General features: G+C 38.1%; 1 protein-coding gene across 1 annotated transcript in view; it reads left to right on the forward strand.

Annotated features, from left to right (window-relative positions):
* The window catches only part of LOC126272638 (zinc finger protein 761-like), a 355,681-nt gene that overhangs the window by 263,359 nt on the left and 67,164 nt on the right, over positions 1–25,158 (forward strand). The window contains exon 12 of the mRNA XM_049975612.1: positions 12,180–12,382. Coding sequence (XP_049831569.1) covers positions 12,180–12,382 — 203 coding nt within the window. The remainder of the gene's footprint in view (positions 1–12,179; positions 12,383–25,158) is intronic.

A 25,158-nucleotide genomic window follows, 5' to 3' on the forward strand; every position in this document is an offset into this window, starting at 1 on the left:
ATCCGTCCAAACAAAGGGGACATTCTTGTGATGCAAATGATGCAATGGAGCTGCGATTTGTACAACATTCGGTATGAACCAAATATAATAGTTCATTTTCCCTAAGACTTAATGCAATTCTCTAATATTGTGAGGAATTCTCTAATATTGCGAGGAACTGGCAAGTCGCTTATGGCTAACAAATGCAACTGATGAGGATGTACCCCTTGACTGTTTATGGCATGACCAAGATACTGCAACTCAGGTTTAAAGACATTGCACTTGTCCAGTCTACACTTACGTCCTGCCTTAGATAACACACAAAACAAAGCACATAAATTTGCAATATGTTCTTCAGGTGTACTACATACTACTACAGTATCGTCCAAATAATTTGAAGAGTTTGCCACTTGTGTAATTAGCTGTTCCAAATACCATTGGAAAATAGCATGTGTGAAAGCACTGCCAAAAGGCAAACACAAATATTTAAGCAAGCCCAAATGTGTGTTTATTACACACGTTTTGAGATTCTTCATCGAGCAATATTTTAAGATGTGCATCACGCAAATCAGTTTTAGAAAAATTATGTCCACTGCCTAATTTGTTCATGAGGTCCTCTGGGCATGGCAATGGATAAGTATCAAAGTTTGTGGGTGGACTATAAACTTAAAGTAAACACAGAGGTGAATGCGACATGGGGGTTTGGGGAGCAAATTAAGCGAACTTGACCCTTGACTAGCTGATATGGGTGCAATAACTCTGTTACCTTGTAATTTGTTAAGTACAGTCGCAACTTTGTCCTGTAAGACAGTGTGCTATGTACACGTGGTTTCGAATCCCATCTTCATCGCCAGGTGTTGGGTCTTGCCCACTCGTCTTGTATAGGGTGCCTAAGGGATACTGTGATCTTGGAATGCTATACAACAATTCAAGCATACAACATTAGTAGTTTTATTTCTATTTAACAGTACTTAACATGGAGATTTACAAGGAGTAGTCACAAACAAACGGCAACATGGAAACAGTAATATTCTTGGCTACGCAATGTTCCTTCAAGTTTTACACACATCACTGATAACTGATGTCTGCAATAGTGAGTCCGATCTGTGTGACCAAGGCTGGCAGGAGCGGCACTTATATTCACCTTGATTTGAGGGCACTCCTGTCGTGGTGCGGTCGTATTTCGCACACCATTGGCTGAAGTTGTTTTAGCACCTTCTCTGGTCTTGCATTCTGTATCTTCGTTCTGGCACTTGTGGTTATGCCAGAACTGTATTAAGTGAGCCTGTCTGCAACTTAACATGTCTTTTGCATGGTAAGTGGCAATCTATCTTTTGTTATCTTGTTAATAAATACTTGGTAAATTTAGAGACTAATCCATTCAGGTTACTGTTAATATCTGAACCCAGTCCTTGATATTACATTCAACTTCATTCATTTTATATGTGTGTGATATCTGTTCTGCCAGACATGTCTGACAGAACAGACACAACTGGTGGCCATATAACTTACATGATTAAGAGAAATCAGGACATTCGGCTGTATACAGGCTTTGAAATAGATCAACGTTGAAGGTTGAAAATTTGTGTTGTGCCAGGACTCGAACATGTATATCAGCAAGGGAGGACGACTCTTTTTAATTTCTTTGTGGATCTTCAGTATATTCCAAATCCATGAGGGACATAGCGAATGCTATGAGCAGTCGGGCTAATGGATAGGGCCGCTATTCATGCATGACATGTTGAGAATTTGGTTTGGACAGTATGCGTGTCTGGATAGCCGAAGCAGTTAAGAGCACCGTTCCAGAGAAGCAGAGCTCTGAGTTCGATTCCTGGTCCATCACTAATTTTCAATTTTTGTTGTTGATTTATTTCAATATTTACAGATGACCAAATGTTTTTATTTCTCTTAGTCCTTCATTAATTTTACTATTAATGTCAGAACTCAATCAATTCATTTAACTATTAATATCAGTATTAATGTCTCCCAATGGTCTTATCAAAGTTTGTAATGTTATTGAAATACTCTCTTTCTGCTCATGAGGCTCTTCCTTCATTTCTTTCTCAGTAATAGTGTATGCTTTACAGCAGGTTCAAACATCTGTCCATTATTTATATCTCAAACAGTAACTGGTGTGAAACTAACCTGACCTTCAAATTGTGGTTTAGTTTTCATCTCTCTAACAAGACATAGAGGAAACTTGACATTAATTTCAGATTCTGGCTCCTTTTTTCTCTTGAGAATGAAAAATGATGCCTAAGTATAGTATCTTCCAAGTAAAACTCTGTGCCCTATTCAGGCATTACAGAATTATTGTATTTCTCCATGTTCACAAGATTTTTTTCTACGCACACACACTACTTAGCCCTTCCTCCTTGCTGTCAGCATGATGTCAGTGTGAGTCCATTCTCCAAGCTCTGCCAGCTCCAGTATAGTTTCTGGCAGCCCACTCTGTCTGGGGTGACTAATTATACCTGCTCCCAGTCTGCTGTGGCACACTGCTGCGACCTGCTGTCATCACTCTCTCTGTAGTTCCCTTACTTCCCTACCGAGCCAGCTTTTGTTTGATGCACCACTTATATTGTTCTCCGCACGCCATATCTGGACGGGTTTAAAGTCCTTCTTCCACCATTCTAGTTTGAAAGTTTACCTGTAAACTTGCAGATCTTTCGTTTTCAGGTTTTACACTTCTGCTTTTAAAGTTGACAGTCACTTGAACCCTACCAGATGCAGTGGGATGAGTTCGTTCTTCGAACCTTTAACAGCTCAGTCCACATACCTCAGTAAACATCTTGAGATTTGTCACCTTCACTCTGCTTTATTAGATAATGGTTCATCTGACAGAAACAGCACTGAAGAAAATTCAACCAGATACCTACCACGCTAAGGCCACATAATTCAGGCTTGGAAGCAGCATCTGTAAATTCATAAAAAATATTGAGTGTGTGAAATGCTAAATAACTCGCATAAAAAAGGTTTGAAGTTTACTTAACCCTTAACTCATGAGGTGACTTTTCTGTAATATACTATGAGGTGTGATCTCTTGGATACCAATGTGGTAGTCATGCCTGTGTAAAAGATAGAACAGTGTTTATGTAACAGCTGGTATATGTCATGTGCTGTTTGACAGGTGGCTCTGCCTATAATAGTATATTTTGTCTGTTACATGGCTGGTATAGGTGGTGGTAGGAAGGTGTATAGGACAATTCTTGCAGTGGGTACGGTCAAGGGGTAGGAGCCATTGGGTAGGGAGAAAGGTGCAGAAGAAGCAGAGGGTGTGACATGAATGTTGCAGAGATTGGGAGGGTGATGAAAAGCTATTCTAGGTGACTGAGTGACTACATGGACTCATGGTAAGGTTGACTTCTTAAAATTTTAGCAATACATCAACATTCTGATCCTCGCCTTCACTGGGCACAATTACCCCACCAGCATAGTTCAAAAGCAGATTTCCTGGGTCATCACACCCAATCCTGGTACTACTGATCCCTGCAAAAAACAACTTTGGAGCACAGTATTTTCCTGGTTTGGAATGTATTAATCGACTACTTTGACAAGGCTGTGACTTCCTAAAATCATTCTTTGTGAGATTTTGCCCATCACACCTAGAATAGCTTTTTGTCGCCCTCCCAATCTCTTCAGTAAATATTCTTTCCTGGCCCTATACTCATTCTGCACCCATCTCCTCCCTACTCTATGGCTCCTACCCATGTGACTGTCTCCGCTGCAAGAGTTGCTTTATGCACCCCCCTACCATCACCTATTCCAGCCATGTAATAGGCAAAACATATACTAACAAAGGGAGAACCACATGTGAAAAAACATATGTCATATACCAGCTGTTACCTAAACACTGTTCGGCCCAGCATTGCTGCCTCTGGGTCACGGGTGCAATTCCCGGCCAAGTTCGGGATTTTCTCCACCCGAGGACTGGGTGTTTGTGTTGTCCTCATCATTTCATCATCATCATCATCATTTGCGACTTTGGCTCAATTGGATTGTGAAAAACACTGGACTGTGAAAACATTGGACTATGTAAAACATTGGACTGCGTAAAAATTGGGACTTTGTACAGGCACTGATGACTGCACAATTGAGTGCCCCACAAACCAATCATCATCATCATGATCATCATCATCTGTGGTACATCAAAGCCTGACCTACCTTCAGTCTTTCACTATGAATCTTATAGGTTATTTATTGCACTGTGAACACAGTAACTGGTCTTGAAGTGGTTTACAAAATGTTACTGGCTGAAGATTGCCATGATGAGTAAAACTCTGGAAGCAATTTATAATTTCTTTTCTCTTCTTATATCAGAATTGTCCCATTAATTGAAATTGGAGTTGTTCTGTTCTTTTACTGGTTATCATCCTCTATCTTTCATTTCCTTAAGATGAGCTTTTAATTCTTGTAATCTATTTCACACTGTCTACCCGTCCTTACTACATTGGGTGGAGGTTGGTTGTGAATGCTTACTAAACTTTTGTACTTCTTTTTGGAATTAGCTCACCAGAAAACTTGTATCTTTCCAATTCCCCATCTTTTTCATCTGACAATTTTGCCACCCCTTCCTGTTTTAGTAACTCTACATAAGCTGATTTATGTCAAATTCTGAGGTGCATTGTGGTTCAGAATCCATGTTAAGCCATAGTTCCCACTGTAACAGACTGGGCAAATCAGTTCAAACATTGAAGGACCATCTCTGATAGAACCATGCATAATAAATAAACCACAGTGGTGTTCAAACTAACCTTCAGGTTAATGGCAGCTTTAACTTCTTTTTCTAATTTTTCAGAGTAAGTCACACTATTTTTGTAAAGATACTGATTGTGACTATTAATTAATACTTGCTGCTTCATCATCTAAGTTGGGTCAACTATCTAGCCTGTTCTGAAAGTCATTATTTAAATTAATTATTTGAGGAAGATATTCCAACGTAATTGTGTGCATTTCACTCATTTGACTTCAGATCATCTCAAAATCACAAAAGGGCTTTTATAGATTTACTATTACTATTCCATGTATTGTGTGTTATATGCAGTAAAGATAAGCATTTAAGTTAATGGGGTCACAATTATTGAAACAACAGCAATAGTGTGCTCTGTTGGGCAAAAATCGCAATTTGTTGTCATTGTCATCATCCTCCATCCAAAAAGTGGCTTGCTGCAACTGTCAGTACTATTCCTTACTGTGCAAGTTTCTTCACCATTGGTTGGTGTAGCAATCTGTGTCCATTTAAACTTGCATACAGTAGAACCCCTCTTATCCGTCACCTTCGGGACCGGGACCATGGTCGGAACGAAAGAAAGGTCGGATTATTCGAAAAATCTAATATTTATTGCAAAAAATATAAAAAGACATTTGGTACAAAAAATTAAACGATTTAAGAACTAAAAGACGTCTACAGCAATATAAAAAGATTTTTTTTTACACAGTGTTAAACAATATATTATCCAAAAAAGTCTACACACACTATAAAATGTAATGCTTTTAAAAGGAACAACGACAAACAAATTACAGTACTGTACTTAATAACGTATAAACTATATATACTATAGTCTAAAAATGTTTATAGCACTGTATATAAAAAGAAATTTTTTACAAAGAAATAAGCTACTGTATGTAAAACTAAGAAATGATTATACTGTATGCAGTGTTTTTACAGTAAAAACAAAAACAAATTACTTGAAAAAAAAAGCAGTGATACATTTTTGTTTAGAAGATGTTGTTCTAGATTTAGCTGCAGTGTCCCTCCATTTTTTTTACCCACAAAATGTCCATTGGAGTTGAAGTTGGATTCTGCTCGATGTTTTTTGCATCATTATGTGAAATCCGGGTGGGGGGTTCGTCTTCACCATAGCAGTAGAGCACGAACAGGCTGATTTTTTTGCTTCAAGTCTTTTTTGACCGATGGCACAAATTCGTCAAAAAACCAGGATTTAGAAAGGTTGCATTCCATCCAAGCAGATTTTTGATTGCGGTAAAAAACCGGCAAGGAAGATAAGTTTGTATTTTTGAATGCCTTTCGCTGCTTCGATTTGCCAGTGACGAACAAGGGAAGCTTGTGGGTGCCATCTGCATTACTACAAGGAATGACTGTTATTCTATCTTTTATAAATTTCATTCCTACCACGGATTCATTTGAAGCCGCGAGCGTTTTTGTTGGCAACATTTTAAAATTCAGCCCCGTCTCGTCGATGTTATACACTTGGCAGGGTAACAGTTCATTTTATTCTAGAATTTCTTGAATCTTAATTGAAAACTCCTTAGCAGCTGCGGTGTCGGCAGATAGTTTTTCACTGGAAATAGAAACAAATCAGACACCATGAAGAGTTTTCCAACTATCAATCCAGCCTTCACTGGCAGCAAATTTACTTTCGGCTTCTAGTTTTTTGTGCATAACTATCGCTTTTTCTTTGAGAATTGGCCCAGGTATTGGAGTTCCTTTCCTTCTTTCTTGACAAAACCACATCCACTATGCGTTATCAAGCAGTTCAAGTTTAGCTTTTTTAATGTTTTGCAATTCTTCAGAGTGTTTTCACCATCAATCGTAACTGCATAGGATTCAATGTCTTTCCGATTCTTCCTCCAATCCTTAATTGTCGTAACATCTACATTCAGTTCCTTTGCAGTTTTTTGGAGCGATTCTCCTTCGTCCTGTCTTTATAGCACTGCTTGTTTTTCATTTAGTGAAAGAGTTACGAGTTTATGTTTGAATCCAGGCATGCTGAAAAACAAATAACTATACACACACTGAATCTACAGTAATAAGTACTGTAGAGAACACGGAGTAAAGCAAAAAACGACGTTTTTTAATCCCAATGAAGGACAAAACTGCACAATAACGTACAGTATAACAATATGCACAGCGATAGACACCTCAACAGTGGCCCCACAGGCGTTCAGTCAGTGCAGTGACAAGTCGGCACAGGCTCGCAAGCCTGAGCATGTTCGGACTAACTGGAGTCATGGGCTATCCAAGGTCGGATGAGAGGGGTTCTACTGTACTTTATTGAAGCCTCCATCGCTCTATAGTCTTCTTGTTTGTCTGGCCACACTTTCTTCCATTAACAAGTAGAAGATTCCCTGATGCTTCAGAATATATCCTATCTACAAATTGAGTGTTTTAGAAAACTTCTCAAAGATATGAACTGGAAAGATGTTTATGGTGCTCATGACATGAATGAAAAATGTAACACATTGACGAAGAATGTCAGTACCATGTTTGAAAACTGTTTTCCTCTAAAAGTTACTCTAATTAAACGGAAGTCTATAATAAAACCGTGTATTACACAAGGAATAAAGATTTCCTGCAAGACAAAAAGGAAAATGTATCTGTCAACCAAGAATAGCTCCAATTCTGATGATTTAGCTAAATACAAGGATTACTGTAAAATATTTAAAAAAATAATTCAGACATCTAAACAAATGCACTACAAGAAGAAGATAGTAATGTCAGGGAACAAAATAAAAACAATATGGGATATAGTGAAAGAGGAGACTGGTAGAACCAGAAAGGAACAGGAGCAAATAGCATTAAGGGTAGATGACACATTTGTAACCGATGGGCATAGTGTGGCAAATCTATTTAACAAGTACTTCATATCTGTTACTGATAGAATGGGATTGTCAGGATCAGTAAATAATGCCCTTGAATATCTGAAACTAGCCTTTACAAATAGCTTCAGGTACATGAATATGTCACTCACTTCACCAAAAGAAATAACTTCCATAATAAAATCTTTCAAAACAAAGCGTTCTAGTGGTTACGATGAAATTAAGGCATGTTCTTGCAAGTTTAGTACAATTTTAAGTTACTTGTGTAACCAGTCAATTATAACTGTGACATTTCCTGACTGGCTAAAATATGCAGATGTTAAGCCTTTATTCCAGAAAGGGGTAAAGACCGATTTCACTTTTGCCAGCATTCTCAAAAATTTTAGAAAAGGTAATGTGCAGGCAGCTTCTCAACCATCTGACCACAAATAACATATTATCGAGAACACAGTTTGAAATTTCTGAAGGGTTCTGATATCGAGAAGGCTATTTACACCTACACGGAAAATGTACTTAATTAATTAAATAACAAATTACAAGCAGCAGGTATTTTCTGTGATTTGTCAAAGGCATTTGAGTGTGTGAACCACAACATCCTTTTAAATAAATTAGAATTCTTGCATACTTTGCCTACTTTCATTCCATAATGTCATATGGTATAATATTTTGGGTTAACTCTTCAAGTCAATCAAAAGTTTTCAGAGTCCAAAAGCGTGTAATACGTATTATTTGTGGAGTAAATTCACAGACGTCCTGTAGAAATCTCTTCAAAGAACTGGGTATACTAACTACTGCCTCTCAGTATATTTACTCCTTAATGAAATTTGTCCTAAATAATATATCTCTTTTTCCAACAAACAGTTCAGTTCATACATACAATACTAGGAACTTAAATGATCTGCACAAGGACTTAAAAGCACTTACCTTAGTTCAAAAAGGGGTCATTACTCAGGAACAATCGTCTTCAATAGTTTGCCAGCAAACATTGAAAAGAGCCCGAAAGACTTACTAGTGGCCAACTCCTTCTACTCCATCGACGAATTTTTTAATAGAAACAAATGATGTATTTTAAATATTCATACTATTAATATTGTTATTTCAGCTTTAAAAAAGGAAAAAAAATGACATGTTCCACATCCAAGAGGATCTCCTCATCATGGATCTATGGAACGAAAAACTAATCTAATCTAATCTTCTTTTAGTCAAGTTGTGCCATACATTTTTTACTGCCACCTCATCATCACTTCATTGGTGATTCACTCTATCCATCTAATCTTCAGCACTTTTCTTTACTTCATTCTCTTCTTGTGTGAACTGTTTACTGGTCACATTTCACACCCTTACAGGGCTACACTACAGAAAAACACCTTCACAGAAGCTTTCCTAACATTTCAATTTATAACCAATGTTTTTGTTGCTGGCCAAATGTGAAAACTTATCTACTACTTTTAATGCCTGGTTCCCTATTCTAATTGTGTCTGCATCATCTGATTTAACTCAACTACACTCCATTACCCTTGTTTTTACTTTTGTCAATATTTGTCTTATAACCTCTTTTCAGGACACTATCTGTTCTGCTTTACATGCTCTTCCAAGTGCTTAGCCATCACAGAACTTTAACTCCTTTCGCAATTTCTTCTCTGTCTCCTTTGCCACTTGCTCATTGTATGGGTTCAATAACATCAGGGATAGGCAACAAACTTGTTTAACTCCCTCCTCAAATACTGCTTCCCTTCCATGCACCTCAACTCTTACAACTGCATTCTGGATTTTGTGCAAGTTGTAAATAACCTTTTTGCTCTCTGTATTTTGTACATGCTACCTTCAGAATTTTTATTATTTGAAATTATTGCATGAGATTTCACAAGCATTTCTATCAGTGTGTACACATCTTTGGAATTGTTGGCAGGATTGGAGTGGTGTGGGCTTGTAATTGTCACACAGTGCACAGGTTTAGAAAAAGGCCTGGGGGTACCTTGTACAAATTATTGAAAATCTTGTGCAGAATGTTCTTTCATTAATGAAACTGTAATAATTTTGTCCGACTATAAATGAAGGTGAAAAGTAAATTTTTAGTTAATCCCAGATATCACTAGAATGAAGTTGCTGTGGTACTTACCCAGGTGACTGGTGAGTTTGAAGGGTCACCTGAGGGTCACTGGTTCAACTCCGGGATGGAGTGCTCTGCACCACACTGTAGGAGGATAAGAGTGGAGAAACTTCAGGATAAGGAAATCAGGCACAAGTACATAACAGCGATCTCAGAAAGGTACCAGGTAGTTGAATGTAGTCAATTACAGTCATTGGAAAAGGAATGGACAAGGTACAGGGACACAGTACTAGAAATGGCTAAAGAATGTCTTGGAACAGTAGTGTGTAAAAGCAGGAAGAAGCAAACAGCTTGGTGGAATGACACAGTCAAGGCAGCTTGTAAAAGGAAAAAGAAGGTGTATCAAAAATCGCTACATACTAGAACTCAGGTAGACAGAGAAAGTTATGTTGAAGAAAGAAACAAAGCCAAACAGATAATTGCAGCATCCAAGAAGAAATCTTGGGAAAACTTTGGAAACAGGTTGGAGACTATGGGTCAAGCTGCTGGAAAACCATTCTGGAGTGTAATTAGCAGTCTTCAAAAGGGAGGTAAGAAGGAAATGACAAGTATTTTGGACAGGTCAGGAAAACTGCTGGTGAATCCTGTGGATGCCTTGGGCAGATGGAGGGAATATTTTGAAGAGTTGCTCAATATAGGTGAAAATACAATCAGTAATGTTTCAGATTTTGAGGTAGAATGGGATAGGAATGATGACAGAAATAGGATAACATTTGAGGAAGTGGAGAAAATGGTCAATAGATTGCAGTGGAATAAAGCAGCTGGGGTGGATGAAATTAAGTCAGAACTCATCAAATACAGTGGAATGTCAGGTCTTAAATGGCTACACAGGATAATTGAAATGGCCTGGGTGTCGGGACAGGTTCCATCAGACTGTACAAAAGCAGTAATCACACCAATCTTTAAACATGGAAACAGAAAAGATTGTAACAACTACAGAGGTATCTCTTTAATCAGCGTTGTGGGTAAAATCTTCTCAGGTATTGTTGAAAGGAAAGTGCGAGTATTAGTTGAGGACTAATTGGATGAAAATCAGTGTGGGTTTAGGTCTCTTAGATGTTGTCAGGACCAGATCTTTAGCTTACGGCAAATAATGGAGAAGTGTTATGAGTGGAACAGGGAATTGTATCTATGCTTTATAGATCTAGAAAAGGCATATGACCGGGTTCCTAGGAGGAAGTTATTGTCTGTTATACGAGATTATGGAATAGGAGGCAAACTTTTGCAAGCAATTAAAGGTCTTTACATGGATAGTCAGGCAGCAGTTACGAGTTGACGGTAAATTGAGTTCATGGTTCAGAGTAGTTTCAGGGGTAAGACAAGGCTGCAACCTGTCTCCACTGTTGTTCATATTATTTATGGATCATATGTTGAAAACAATAGACTGGCTGGGTGAGATTAAGATATGTGAACGCAAAATATGCAGTCTTGCATATGCGGATGACTTAGTTGTGATGGCAGATTCGATTGAAAGTTTTCAAAGTAATATTTCAGAGCTAGATCAGAAATGTAAGGAGTATGGTATGAAGATTAGCATCTCCAAAACGAAAGTAATGTCAGTGGGAAAGAAATATAAACGGATTGAGTGCCAAATAGAAGGAACAAAGTTAGAACAGGTGGACGGTTTCAAGTACTTAGGATGCATATTCTCACAGGATGGCAACAGGAGAAACATTACAAAGGAAAATGTGAGAGGAGAGGGGATATGAATGTGAAACATAGCAACAACAAACAGAGTATTAAAGAGAAGACAGCAGGAGAAGTGTAAGATAATATTTATATTTATGTTATTAGGATCATGCTGAAAGTTCCTATTATCACACTGCAAGGAGCACTGAGACCGCTTCCCCCTCCTCTCTCTCTCTCCCTCTGCCTCTCCCTCCCCCTCCCTCCCCCCCTCCCCCCCTCTCCCCCTCTCCCCCTCTCTCCCCCCCTCCCCCCTCTGTCCCCCTCTCTCCCCCTCTCTCCCCCTGTCCCCCCCCCCCCTCTCTCTCTCTCTCTCTCTCTCTCTCTCTGTGCTGGGCCCGAATGCAGCTTTGCGTCAACGCGCGAATAATGGCGTCTATGTGAGTTCTATATTGGATGAAGTTATTTGAGCTTCTATAGTTGTTAATTTGTGTCTGCTGGGGGGAGGGGAGTACGGAATAGCGATGATAGGATGTTGGGCTTATAGATCTGAATGGATGTGGATCTGTAGTACTTGTATGTAGTTTGGGAGTGCACCACAATGCGCGCATTTCTGCCGAATGGTCAAAACAGGGTCCTGTGTGTGTGTGTGTGTGGGGGGGGGGGGGGGCATGTGTGCACTTGTGTCAGTGCACATTTATGTGTGTGTTCATACATCCATATTGTTACATTATATTATAATTGGTGTTCCCCTTTCAGCAAAAGGTTGCAGAAAATCCATTTTGATGAGAAAAATAGAGAATATAAATGCTTTCACACTGTGCTACAGTCTATATGTACTGGAAACCTTGAGCTTTCAATTGTGTTGTGATCTACCATTGACTCGTTGTTCTTATTTTTTCAGGTTTACAAGTGCATCCAGAAAGATTGTCTTCAGACATTTTCGGACCTTGAATCTTTTTTGACACATACGAACAATGCACATGTTACTGGACTACAGTATCGCTGCCATGTATGTAATAAGAAGTTTGACAACTTGGAGTCATTAGGACTACACCAGTATTCCCATGGAACTCATGCAAAAAGTAGCAACAAATCTCTAACAAGGTAAAACAGGTGAATGCTTTATAGATATTTAAGTGTTGTCACATGAATTTTTGAAGAGGGAACAATGTTTATTTCAGAGTTTTTTTAATTAGTCGAATGAGAGAGCTATAATGCTAGGCATAGGTCCAAAGGTTGTTTATTTACAGTGTACCCCAAAATAATGCTTTAACATAAAGCAGATAAAAATGGAAAGTTTTTGACATCATATGTGCTGAGGTAGTATATGTTCAGAATGGCCACCTTCCAGTGCAATAAGTCGTCAGCAGTAACTGAGAACAGACAGGGTGTCTACAGCCTGGGACAACCGGGAGATCCGGGAAAAACACAGAAATTTTTTTATCCCGGAGAAAACCAGGAAAAACTTGGGAATTTTATTGAATTCCAGGAATTTTTCATTGTTTTTGTTCATAGTGAAATTTTTGTAATTTAGACTGGTGAGAATCAATTCTCTAACAAAGGATATTACTGTATCCTGCTACTGCAGCAATAAAATATGAACAAGAGAAAAAACTGAAATAAAACTTAAATTGCAAAGGAAATGCGCCCTGTACAGCAACAAAACACAGTGCTCATACAAGCATCTGCCAACAGCAAAATGCGTCAAAGGCTTTAGGCAGACTATGCAATGCTTTGTAACGACAAATTGCCTCCGATGAACATGACGTCACATTAAATTTGTTTTAGCAGTTACGAGTGGGATCATGCACATGCACAGTTGAGTGGTATCTTCTTCCGGTTCTGGCTACAGAAACATGGCTGTTGGCTGTGTAAGCAGTCGAAGGGGGGGAGGGGGGGGGGGAGCTGGATCTAGGAGTGGAGGGGGCAAATTCATATTCTTTAGGAAAAAAACTTGTTTCAAAAAGTGCCTAGCATCGAGTGCACTTTGGTCTATTGATTATTTGTATGACTTTGAAATGTGTCCCTGTCGGTTTTTGAACAATGTTGAACACATTGTAAGTTGATTTCTCAATTAATCATAAGTTGATTTGTGAATGCGTGCATAGTGTACATGATGTTTCTGCCAGTGGAATCCTTGTCACATCTAGAAATAAACTTTCCTGCAGACAAAAGGGCCTATACGAGCTGAACAGAGTATAGCCCATTGGCAGGAATAGATACAGAATTACGTGATGACAACACTGTTTGAAACTTCCTGACAGATTAAAACTGTGTGCCCGACCGAGACTCGAACTCGGGACCTTTGCCTTTCGCGGGCAAGTGCTCTACCATATGAGCCCGGTACTCACAGCTTTACTTCTGCCAGTATCTCGTCTCCTACCTTCCAAACTTTACAGAAGCTCTTCTGCGGACCTTGCAGAACTAGCACTCCTGAAAGAAAGGATATAGCGGAGACATGGCTTAACCACTGTTTGTTAGAACGAGGAAGGAGAAGAAACTGTGACATCACTTGAATTATGAAGAATATGACAATTCCAAATTTATATAAAAATATCCCACTATTTTTTTTCGATCTCATGCCTGAGAAACAGGAGTGTATGAATGAAGTGTACAACTATTTCCTGACTTAAAGCTTTTTTCTTGTAGTGGGCCTAATAGGCATATGATGTAGGTACTTTGTGAATTATGTTCTGCCGTGTTATAAAAATGACCATTTGTGCCAAAACAGTCTCCTTTATTTGGCGTGTATTACAATTGGTGCAGTATTAGAAAGGCCTATTTTGTTTTATCTGGCAGACAGTGACAAAATATAGGTAATCAGGTCGAGAAACCACACCAGTCTTGGGCCTATTTGTATTAACTGCTTTTTCAGTATTAGACAATGACATTTTGTATTTTCATGTAACAAAACATTTGACGAACTTTGATGAGGTAACAGATTCTTTCGCAGAAAGGAAAGCACGTCATGTAAAACTTAGCAAGATTAGAGAGAAAAAAAATTCTAGGAGCTAAGGATTGAAGAATTGTTTACTGTCTTGCTTGTTTCTTGTCTTTACTGGTTTTATATATCCTATACTTAATTTTATGTCACACAAAGTAGCAAGTTGTTAGCTAATAGGGAATAAAGAGTGCAAATTTTCTGTAAAGGTCAAAGTGGCCCACTGAAGCAGGAGAGGCACCATAGGACATTCTAATTTCCATTGCCCTGAATATAGTTTGATGGCATCCAGTACAAAATATACACGTTTCAATTCCACAGACCGAAATACGGTGACGTGCAATAGAAGAATGCTGTGTGAAGAGGTGTGGCACTGCACTTTGGCACACTTATGATCAAATAACATGTCTTACAATTCCTCGGACACATGTTTTATTTATCATACTCTTCAGATGTGCACTACAAAATGAACATATTTTTGACACAAACATGAGATAACAAAGTACTGGTACCCAAGGAAGTTTACATCCCGAAAACCACATTGAAAAGCTTAGTATCATGCCGAGGCCTACTTCACTGGAAATCTGCGACTCATTTAAAAAACAGCTCTTTGATGACGAGCCATTTAGAAGAATTTAGAGCCCAGAAAATCACACATTTATGTCTTTATTAAAAAATTTACTGGCAAATTTGTGTGATATATCTTAAAATGTAATACATACATAAAAGACCAACATTATATGTGAAATTATAGATTCTTTTGCAGCTTATTGGCCTTAGAGACCAATATTATATGTGAAAGCTTTGTTTTGCTTGTAGCAACATTATATATATTAATTTAAACCATTAAATTTTTCATGTTTGTGTGTTCACGCTACTTAACAGTGATGTTGCTGTTGGATGACTACACCACGTGTCTGAAGCTCTGAATATCCGCTGTCATCGTCTGGTGAGATCACATAACATGAGCTGTGACTGGCTTACCAAATTGAATCGCAATCTCGATTTCAATGCTTCGGAAAGTAACATGTGGTGTTTGGTGGAATTCGAATTTATATTTTCATAATACGAAAATATGCAGCATACATGTTACTGCACATCAAACATCTTTGCAAAAGGTATTTTTTCTCCTAAGTTTCGTTTTCTAAAGCGCCGGTAATTCTACGCCTATGTATAAAACCATAACCATTCAAAGGATTGATAAGTTATACGGTGCCAAGAAAAAATATACTGTCAATTAACAGGGAAAAACTATGTTTCCACCAGGGAGAAAGTGTATTTTTAACCAGGAGATCCGGGAGTGATCCGGGAATTTTTTTTTCTTTGTCCACGTATGCACCCTGACAGAGTGGTATGCCAATTGTGTTGTGTCTGATGAAACAGCATGCAAGCTTGCTCAGTTTGATTTCATAGGCCGTCCAGTTTTGTGGTTTTACAGCTTGTGCCATGTTCTTGACAGAGTCCCAAAGATAGAAGTCTAAAGGTGTTAAATCTGGTGATCAATGTGTTTATTCCACAGCACTTCCTCTTCATCCATCAATCTTGAAGGGAATGTACAACTGAGAAATTCACTCACATCAAGTTCACTGCATAGTATTTGTAGGTGAGAGTCACCTGTTACAGTCTGTTCAATGAAGTATGGCCCGATTGACCCTTCAGATGACTGAGCATACCAGACTAATACTCCAATGAGATTAACATGCTTTTCCACAAAATTCAGTGAGCATTAATTTTGCTAAGCATATTCTCTTGAAAGCATTGCTTTATACATCTTTTTTGTAATTATGTGCACGTGAATTGCCATATCAACACTTTCCATTGTCTGTTGCACTACAGCCCTTCTTCACATCATTTACCGTTCCACCTACTTCAAACTTGCCTCAGATTTTTGCAATTGTTAAGCACAAATGTTCCAAGTTCAACTATCGAGTGTAGTCAAATCTCATTCACATTCTATTTGTGGTTGACAACACTAAAGCATCTATATTCATTCTTTGATAAGTTATAATATACGTACTGACATTGTAGAATTCCTACTATACCATTGGCTTCATTACATTACAACTTGCATAATTTCCTTTCATGATTCTTAAATCAAGTATTAACAATGATTAGATTAATGCTCTTTACAGAATTTTACCTGCTGGCTTCCTTTTTCATTCCTTTCCCCCAGTCCCTGTTTACCCACTGTTCTTCCTGTCTTTTATGAGGCGCTATCAAAAAACGTGGCGAATGAGTATTTTTAGGAGCAATTGCTGATGCTAAAACCATTCAAAGCAAATTGGCTGATATCCTGATCTATTGAGACAGGCAACATAACGTTAACACGTTGTAACTTGTCCTCAGTTTTAATAGGAAGGTGTATTTACAAAGTCTTTAATCAGGGTGAATATGTGGACAAGGAAAAAAAAATCACGGATTTCCCCAGTTAAAAATTCACTTTCTCCCAGGTGAAAATACACTTTTTCCATGTTCCTCACAACTGTAAAACTTGTTGATCCTTTTCCTGACACTTTAGAAAAGAAAACTCAGTGGAGAAAACACATATTGGAAAGATCTTTGGCATGCACCAACATGTACGCTGATATTTTCATATTACTAAAATATAAATTCGAATTTAATCAGATACTGCATGTTACTTTCTGAAACACTGAAATTGAGATACGCTGCACTTTTGTAAGCCAGCTATAGCTCGTGTCACATGATCTCGCCAGCCGATGACAGCGGATATTTGGAGCATAGCAGGTGATGTAGTGAGCCAATGGCAACATCACTGTTAAGTAGTACGAACACACAAATAGGAAAAGTTAATGGATTAAATTAATATTCATAGTGTTGCTATAAGAAAAGCTAAGCCTTTCACTTATGATATTGGTCTCGAAAATTAATAATCTGCAACAAAAGCTAAGCTTTCACATATAATGTTGAACTTTTTTGCACTTGTTACACTTCAACACATCACGCAAATGTGCCAGTAAAAATGTTAATGACAACATAAATATCTGATCTTCTGGGCTCGAAATTCTTCTAAATTGCTCGTCTGTAAAGGGTTGATTTTTAAATGAGAGTCAAAAGCGCTGTGATTTAAAAAATTCATTGTACATTCTCGCACATAGTTCATCTTGCGAAAAGGAAATTTACTTTGAAAGTAATGCTTTTCAAACCACCATTCACAATATTTTCCTGCAGTCTGTTAGAAATAGGTTGTCTCAACAGTCGCCAGAGAGCGCCAGATAACAGGCGTCACTGCGCTTCCACAGCTACGATGTCACAGGAAGCCCGTATGTTCATACATTTAAAACATTAAAAGATCTTACATTTCGTCATAAAAGAAACAAGACAACTGAGGATATTCGAAGAGCACTGGAATTTGATAAACCATACTAGAATGCATAATTAGGTGTAAAGTGCATATTCGTATGTCTGGATTCCAAATGAAATAAGTCTCAACCTGATATTATGCTTTTCAGTGTGGTTTACGGGATGTAAATTTTCTTGGGCTACTAGTACTGTATTATTTCATGTTTGACTCTTTATTATGGCATAATACCACAGGTGCTAAAAGATGAAAATATGCACTTGAAATACAGAGAATAGTTGAAAGTAGCCAACAGTGTGGAATTAAATACTTTGCTTCAGATAATTTGACTGCTTCAGCAGAAAAGATTAATAAAAGCCAAATTTATTTATGAAGCCGGCAAAAATAACTTCATTGTTTTGCAAGGTGATTAATGCTTGACTGTCAGAAAGGTGGAAATAAAATAAAATCTGTAACTAATAACATATTTTAGCCTTCTGTAATTACGTGAATGTATTTTAATTCACTTGACAGCTCCTGAGCACAGAAATCCATTTTGTATTCATTTGACGTGAGAGCATTAAATGAAGAGGAAACAGCAAAATCACTAAACTAAATGTAAACACAGTTCACATGGAGACTACCCACCTCCCCAGAACAACTCAGACTACTCTGTGCACCAGCCCTGGATCTACAGTATTTCAGAACTGCGTCAGTACTAGATAGCCCTCCCTCGAGCATTGCAGATGTAGGGCACATCTTTCTGAGAAGTCTGATATGTAAAACATATATGTTCGAGGAAATGTAAGACATGTTATTTGGTCTTAAGTGCACCAAAGTGCTGTGCAATGCCCCTTCACACAGCATTCTTCTATCACTCGACTCTGTATTTCCCTCTGTGGAATTCAAATGCCTATATTTTGTAACTGATGCTATCAAACTATATTCAGGACAGTGGAAATTAAATGTCCTGTGGTGCTTCTACTGCTCACCTCGCAATTGATACTGGATGGGACTATTTGTAACGGGGAGAACAAGAACTATTCAGAAAATTTGCACTCTTTATTGCCTGTTAGTTAATAAATTGCTATTTTGTGAGACATAAAATTAAATATAGGATACATAAAACCAGTGAAGACAAGAAACAAGCAAGACAGTATACATTTCATCAATCCTTAGGTCCTATCTTTCTTTTTTCTCTAACCTTGCTACAGCTTTACGTGGTGTGTGTTCCTTTCTGCAAAAGAATCTATTATCCTATCAAAGTTCATCAAAAGTTTTGCTACATGAAAAATTGAAATGTCGTTTTCTGATACTGGAAAGGCTGTTAATACAAATAGTACCCAATACTGGTGTGGTTCCTTGATGTGATTACGTCAAGTTTGTCACTGCCTGCTAGATAAAACGAAACAGGCCTTTCTAATATTGCAGCAATTGTAACGCACACCAAATAAGCAAAACTGTTTTGGCACAAATGCCCATTTTTATAACATGACAGAATATAATTCACGAAGTGCCAATATTGGATGTCTGTTAGGCCTACTACAAGCAAAAAGCTTTATGTTAGGAAATAGTTTCATGTTTCATTCATATGCTCCAGTTTCTCAAGCATGAGATCGAAAAGTAGTAGCACGAAATTTTTATATAAATTTGGAATTGACATATTCTTTCATAATGTCCCCGTTTTTTCTCCTTCCTTTTTCTAACAAACAATCTTGTCATCAGTTATTTTGTAACTATTCATGCCAGTATCAAAACTTATTCTCCGGCTAAATTCATGAACTCTGTCATAATCACTGGTTTAGTTATCCCGTGTTTATTCTTGGGTTAGGGGTTATTATGAGTTTGTACAACGCGTTTTCTGCGCTACTCCCAGAATTTACTAGTGTAGTGATTCAGTCAAAAATTTTCTGTCAAAATTTTATTTTGTTGTCTATATTGAGATGAAAATAGGTAATCTTTCTTACCTGTTATTCCTGTGAGTCATTTATTTCCACTTTGGTGGTCGGAATCTATAGATTCCGTTAGTAATTATAACAAAGGTGATCATTCTCAAACCCAATCAACCACATACACAAACAGCGATTGGCATTCACCTGTTTGGCTTTATTCCATTCAGCTCGTAGAGCTCCGTCCCCTTTTGTCTGGATGAAAGTTTATTTTTAGATACGACTGGGATTCCCTTGGCAGAGACAACAAGTACACTATGCACACATTAAAAATTAACTGATGATTCATTCAGAAATCAACTTAGAATGTATTCAAAAATGTTCAAAAAGCAACAAGGATGTTGTGAAATAAGGTTTTTTCTTCAAGAATATGAATTTGGCACAGAATGATTGATGCCCTTCCAAAATAAGCCTTCCAGAAATCCAGAAATGCTTCCAGTCATGGATTCAACATTGGGATAGGTGCATTGCTGCCCAAGGACAGTACATTGAAGGAGATTAATTCAAAATTCATGTAAGCTTATTACTTTGTTTCTAATAAAGTTACTCACCATATTTCTTGATCACACAAAATTTGTGGTAGCCTAACTTTTGAGTGACGAATTCAAACAACAAAGTCTGTGAAACTTGTGGAAGTGAGCTTCATTCGACTTACACAGGTTGTTAATGAATTGTTGTCATTATGCACTTTGGCCAATGTGCGTTCAGCATATTGTCTATGCATCAGCAGAGTATTAGGTTGAAGTTTCTGGACTATTTGAAGCTTGTATGGATGGAACTTTATATCAACATTCAGAATTGGTTGAACATTTAACCGTTGCTGCTGTAGAGACTGTGTGACGTCAAACAGAGCATTGGGGCTTCTTACAAAAGCAGTTCACACAGCCTCGATATTGTCTCCTGTATGAGTGGTTTCGGGTTTTGCTGCAGATTGTTTCTTCAGTGCAGAAATCGTTGCTTCAAAATTGCGGACCCAGGTGTTGATTACATATGCTGATGGAGCGCAACCATGCCATCAAATGTTGAAGTGACACCACACATCTTGATGCATGCCTTTCACACTTCCATTCTTGTAAAAGGCATTTACTGCAAAGGCATGCTGCACACCATTCCATTTCTTCATGTTTACTGTTTACTAAATGGCAAGACAGTGTGAGCAGCATAGCATTCTGCATTGCAGCATTGCCACAACACATTCCAAAATTTCCCATTCTTTTGAGTCACCCTGTAACTTTTAATGAGTGGATTGTGATAAAATTTTAAATCTGATCAATAATTATGTGAAATACTGAAAATCAAATTTTTGTTGCCCATGGAAACTGGTAGAACACAATAACTGGTCCCGGGTTCCAACATAGTCATTTATTAACATAGATTAACAGTAAAAATTGACAAAATGACAAGTTTTTAGACAAAACCAGTTCCAAATTGTAATGTCGAGTTGGAACGTACAACAGTAGCTTACCTAGATATTGATTTTGAGACATTATAAACGACTGAATTTTGAAGTTTGTTATAAATTAAGTGTATTGCCTACATAAGCAAGTTAATAAGATATCTGGAAATTATGATATTTGGGAAAATTGAAAAAAATAAGTCCAGTAGAATATCTGTTCTAGTTAAAGCCAATAAATCTGTAAGTAATTTAATTTTTGAGACAGTTGCAGATGACAGAAAAAGGCAGAAATACCAGGGGAAATTTTCTGGCTTTTCTTTTCAATCAAAAGCTGTTGCACATAAGGGAAAGAAGTCATTTATTGAAGACTTCTACTTGAAAGCAGAATTGGGAGCAGTGTGCAGTGTGTTGTGCATAGACATAGGGATGAAAGGCGAAATGACAATTAAAATTGTTGTTATTTATCAACCATAGGAAATCTTGTGTTCAAAATGACCAACAACATAGAATGTGAAGGGAATGATGATAGTGCTGAAATGACATTGACAATGAAAAGGTTGCTGGATGATTGACTGACAAATATTCACCATTTTGTGATGCTGAGGGCACTCATAATTCAGTTAGTTGCAGTGAATATTTTTTTATGGTTTGACACCAGTTGCAAATTCTTGTTTTTGCACTTGAATGCTGAACTAAGCTTTTTATTCAGGCAATAAGGGCGTTGCATCATGGGGTTGACTGAAAAAAGATTTGCACAAATTCACTTGAAATATTCAAATAACTTGCAGGAATGCACCTAGGTGGCATCGTCGACAGCTGCCAATATTTGAACAGCAGCACACCTTGTCATTTTCAGAGCAAAACTGCAACAAGTAAGCACTGTGCAAGCAAGTTTAAAACCTCGGCTTTCACATAACTCCATAAAGATCACTCTCTCTCTCTCTCTCTCTCTCTCTCTCTCTCTCTCTCTCTCTCTCTCTCTCTAAACACAAGCACAATCGCAAACCCCAGATGAGTGACATTATACGTTATTGTAGTGAAATTAATAATCAACAGGTAAGGTAATGTAAACTCTGTCTCTCTGTTTTTGACAAGTGAGAGAGAAGGAGTCCAAGCAAAATTTAAACAAAAACTGCCATCTCTATTTATAAGGTTACTTGCAAATTTAATTGCAACTGCTTCATTAATGACACTAACCCATTGATTTTTTTATTGATGAGGTGGTTTTCTACTTGTCCATGACCTCACCACTGCTATAATACCTTTCATAAATTCACTTTTTCTATTTGGGAAGTAAAATAACTGATGACAGATGAAGTAGAGAGGATAGACAAGAAGAGAATAGAAGCATTCAAAATGTGGTGCTACAGCAGAATGCTCATTAGTTGGGTAGATCGCGTAACTAATGAGGAGGTACTGAATAGAATTGGGGAGAAGAGGAATTTGTGCCACAAATTGACTACAAGAAGGGGTGGGTTGGTAGGACATGGTCTGAGGCATCAAGGGATCACCAATTTAGTATTGGAGGAAAGCGTGGAGGGTAAAAATCATAGAGAGAGACAAAGAGATGAATACACTAAGCAGATTCAGAAGGATGTAGGTTGCAGTAGGTACTTGGAGATGAAGAAGCTTGCCCAGAATAGAGTAGGGTGGAGAGCTGCATCAAACCAATCTCTGAATTGAAGATCACAACAACATTAAGTTCATAAAGTTACTTTTGTGTGCAGATACACTATGTGATCAAAAGTATCCGGACAGCCCCAAAAACATAAATTTTTCATATTATGTGCATTGTGCTGCCACCTACTGCCAGGTACTCCATATCAGCAACCTCAGTAGTCATTAGATATCTTGAGAGAGCAGAATGGGGCACGCCATGGGACTCATGGACTTCGAATGTGTTCAGGTCATTGGGCATCACTTGTGTCATATGTCTGTTCATGAGATTTCCACACTCCTAAAAATTTCTAGTTCCACTGTTTCTGATGTGATAGTGAAGTGGACGCATGAAGGGACATGTACAGCTCAAAAGCATATGGGTCAACCTCGTCTGTTGACTGACAAATACAGTTGAAGAGGGTCGTAATGTGTCATAGGCAGGCATCTATCCAGACCATCACACAGGAATTCCAAATTGCATCAGGATCCACTGCAAGTACTATGACAGTTAGGCGGGAGGTGAGAAAACTTGGATTTCATGGCAGAGCGTCTGCTCATAAGCCACACATCACGCCCGTAATGTCTCACTTGGTGTAAGGAGCGTAAACATTGGGTTATTGAACAGTGGAAAAATGTTGTGTGGAGTGACGAACCATGGTGCACAATGTGGTGATCTAAAGGCAGGCAAATGCCCGGTGAACGTTATCTGCCAGTGTAAGTAGTGCCAACAGTTTCTTGTTTTGTGTTGCAATATCACAGCACAGGCCTACAAAGATGTTTTAAGCACCTTCTTAGTGCCCACTGTTGAAGAACAATTCGGGGATAGCGATTCCATCTTTCAACACGATTGAGCACTTGTTCATAATGCACGGCCTGTGGCGGAGTGGTTACACAACAACAACGACAACAACAGCAACACTGTAATGGACTGGCCTGCACAGAATCCTGACCTGAATCCTATAGAACACCTTTGGGATGTTTTGAAACGCCGACTTTTAGAATTAGCAAAGAGCAAAGCATAAACAAAATCCGAACAACACAGACCATGATCACAAAATTAAGATATGCCTCCAAAATCACACGTGCCAAAAATCCAAACTCCTGCTCCATGTAAACTCGCATAACTCATGGCCTCACATCACTTAACATATAATGGATCATACTGATTAAATTGTGCCAGTACACCTTTGCATATAAATTCTCTAATTCAAAATCGAATTTATTTAACTCACATGACATAGATAAGTAAGAGATTAGCGTCCACATAAATATTTACATACAAAATAAAATATCTGTCATAATACCACCTTGTTCTGGCTTCTGCTTGACTTATCAACTAGAAATGTTGTCTTTCATGCTACTTACATACCAATATTTACAATCTAAGTATAGTTTTTGCATGGCCTGTACATCTTCCTGTTAGTAGATGATCAGCTCAATTTAGCTCACTGTATATAGCACAAGTGTTACCAGAGACTGCACAGTCCACTACCTGCTTTAACTAATTGTTCTTTGTGTGGCAATACTCAATATGTAACTGGATCACTTATTTTTGCCATAAAAATTAAACTTGACAAAAATGACCAAATACTCAGTCCTCATTTTCATATTTCATTGTTATGGTGCTGCAGTGACACTTTCTCATTACATAGAATCACGTTTGACAACATAAATACTTCATGAAAACATATAGAAAAACTTCCTATTCAGCAAGTACTTAAAACTAAAGTAAGTACTTAAGCAAGTATTAGAACAACAAAAAAAAATCATCCCTGCTTCTAATGTGAAACAAATGTCTGTAGTTTTATGCACCAAAACAAAGATTCCAAGACTTACCAAGTGGGAAAGCGCCACTAGATAGGCACAATGAATAAAACACACACACAGAATTTCGAGCTTTTGCAACCGGCGGCTGCTTCGTCAGGAAAGAGGAAAGGAAAAGGAAAGATGAAAGGATGTGGGTTTTAAGGGAGAGGGTAAGGAGTCATTCCAATCCCGGGAGCGGAAAGACTTACCTTAGGGGGAAAAAAGGATAGGTATATACGCGCGCGCGCGCGCGCGCACACACACACACACACACACACACACACACACACACACACACACACACACACACACACACACGCACGCACGCACGCACGCACACACACACATATCCATCCATACATACACAGGCATAAGTGGACATATTAAAGAAACTTCCACATGGGAAAAATACATTAAAAATAAAGATTCCAAGACTTACCAAGCGGGAAAGTGCCGGTAGACAGGCACAATAAATAAAACACATACACACAGAATTTCTAGCTTTCGCAAACGACGGTTGCTTCTTCAGGAAAGAGGGAAGGAGAGGGAAAGACGAAAGGATGTGGGTTTTAAGGGAGAGGGTAAGGAGTCATTCAAATCCCGGGAGCGGAAAGACTTACCTTAAGGGAAAAAAGGACAGGTGTACACTCGCGCACACACACACACATATCCATCCGCACATACACAGACACAAGCCATTGTGTCTGTGTATGTGCGGATGCTTCTAATGAAGCAGTTACATTATATCCTGGATTTTCCATTGTTTGAAGCACCTGAATTCTCATTCAGTAGTGAAGTCCATTCAGTAGGATTTGATTTGAGATGAAAATT

Source organism: Schistocerca gregaria, chromosome 5 (assembly GCF_023897955.1).
Source record: "Schistocerca gregaria isolate iqSchGreg1 chromosome 5, iqSchGreg1.2, whole genome shotgun sequence".
NCBI classification, from domain to species: Eukaryota; Metazoa; Arthropoda; class Insecta; order Orthoptera; family Acrididae; genus Schistocerca; species Schistocerca gregaria.